This window comes from Notothenia coriiceps, unplaced genomic scaffold (genome assembly GCF_000735185.1).
Source record: "Notothenia coriiceps isolate Sejong01 unplaced genomic scaffold, NC01 NC01_scaffold00010700, whole genome shotgun sequence".
NCBI classification, from domain to species: domain Eukaryota; kingdom Metazoa; phylum Chordata; class Actinopteri; order Perciformes; family Nototheniidae; genus Notothenia; species Notothenia coriiceps.
The window spans coordinates 2380-3497 of record NW_011343401.1 but is presented as its reverse complement, the minus strand read 5'-3'; the positions used below and the strand labels follow the sequence as shown (position 1 = coordinate 3497).

The window sequence follows — 1118 nt, the reverse complement described above, 5'->3', positions numbered from 1 at the left end:
ACCTAAGACAACACATAATGTTGTTATGCTGTCGAGGTTTTTCTATAGATTTTGTATTTCCCCAACACATTACATTTTTGATGTGAAAACATTTTGTGTTATTTCTTTTTCAGTGAGTTTTCTTTATAGCCCATTATTTGTATCAAGCAAGCACAATTACTGTATTTATGTTTGTTTTACAAAGGTAATTATTTTTATTTTTACAAAAAAAAAGAGTCTTAACCGACCTGCATGGACTTTGCTTTTCCGTAGCGCAGATCGTTGGCAAAGTGCTCACAGTTCTTTTTAATAACGTTGTAGGGCAGCGTTTGACCGACCCTCGCACAGGCGTCCCTCGCAATGTCCTTCGCCGGGCGGGGCTTGTTCTTCTCGTCCAGGCTGTTATTGATTTCCCACTTGTCGTTTCCCACCACATCCCTCAGCTTCTCTTTCTTCACCAAGGCCTTCTCATTGGGAACACTCATCAAACTGTCGGCAGAGGCACCCTGAACGTTAGCTATGAGCACAAAGGAAAAGAGAGGAAAATAGATGTGATTGTTTGGTTTATGCACTAAATACTGTAAGATATTTTGTTTTTATGGATTATAAACAACTTCAAACAATGGGGTTTTTTTGGTCAAAAAAACGTAATGTGTCAGTAAATTAGGGCTGTTATGTGTGTGTGTGTGTGTGTGTGTGTGTGTGTGTGTGTGTGTGTGTGTGTGTGTGTGTGTGTGTGTGTGTGTGTGTGTGTGTGTGTGTGTGTGTGACTCACAGACTCTGTCGTAGCTCTTCTGTATCTCTAGATGTCCCCAGTGATTGAAGATTCTTCTCCAGTGTGACAACTGTAAGAGCAATACAAACACAGGTTATACAGGTTATAGAATAATTGGAATGTCTTCTTAAGGCTACCAAAAAACAAATTCCACCTCCATTCTATTATTACTAAGTCGTCTTTTTAAACCTTTTAAATTGTAATTAATTCACTATTTCAAAAAAACATGATGTTGCGATCTGAACGTGGCCTTTTGGTTTACTTCCTCCAATTGGGTTAGCTTATCTTCTCATTACCATTGAATCGCACTAGTGTTGGCTTGGAGACAGTCCAGTACCACTTGTAAGAGGTGGTCTTTGTGGTC

General features: G+C 39.4%; 1 protein-coding gene across 1 annotated transcript; it reads right to left on the bottom strand.

Moving 5' to 3' along the window:
* Positions 1-193: 193 nt before the first annotated feature.
* LOC104946143 (HRAS-like suppressor 3) lies at positions 194-569 on the bottom strand (the record flags this gene model as incomplete). Its single annotated transcript, XM_010771904.1, has 1 exon — positions 194-569. A coding segment is annotated over one exon (351 nt), but the record flags the coding sequence as incomplete, so codon positions are not given.
* Between the last annotated feature and the right edge of the window lie 549 nt (positions 570-1118).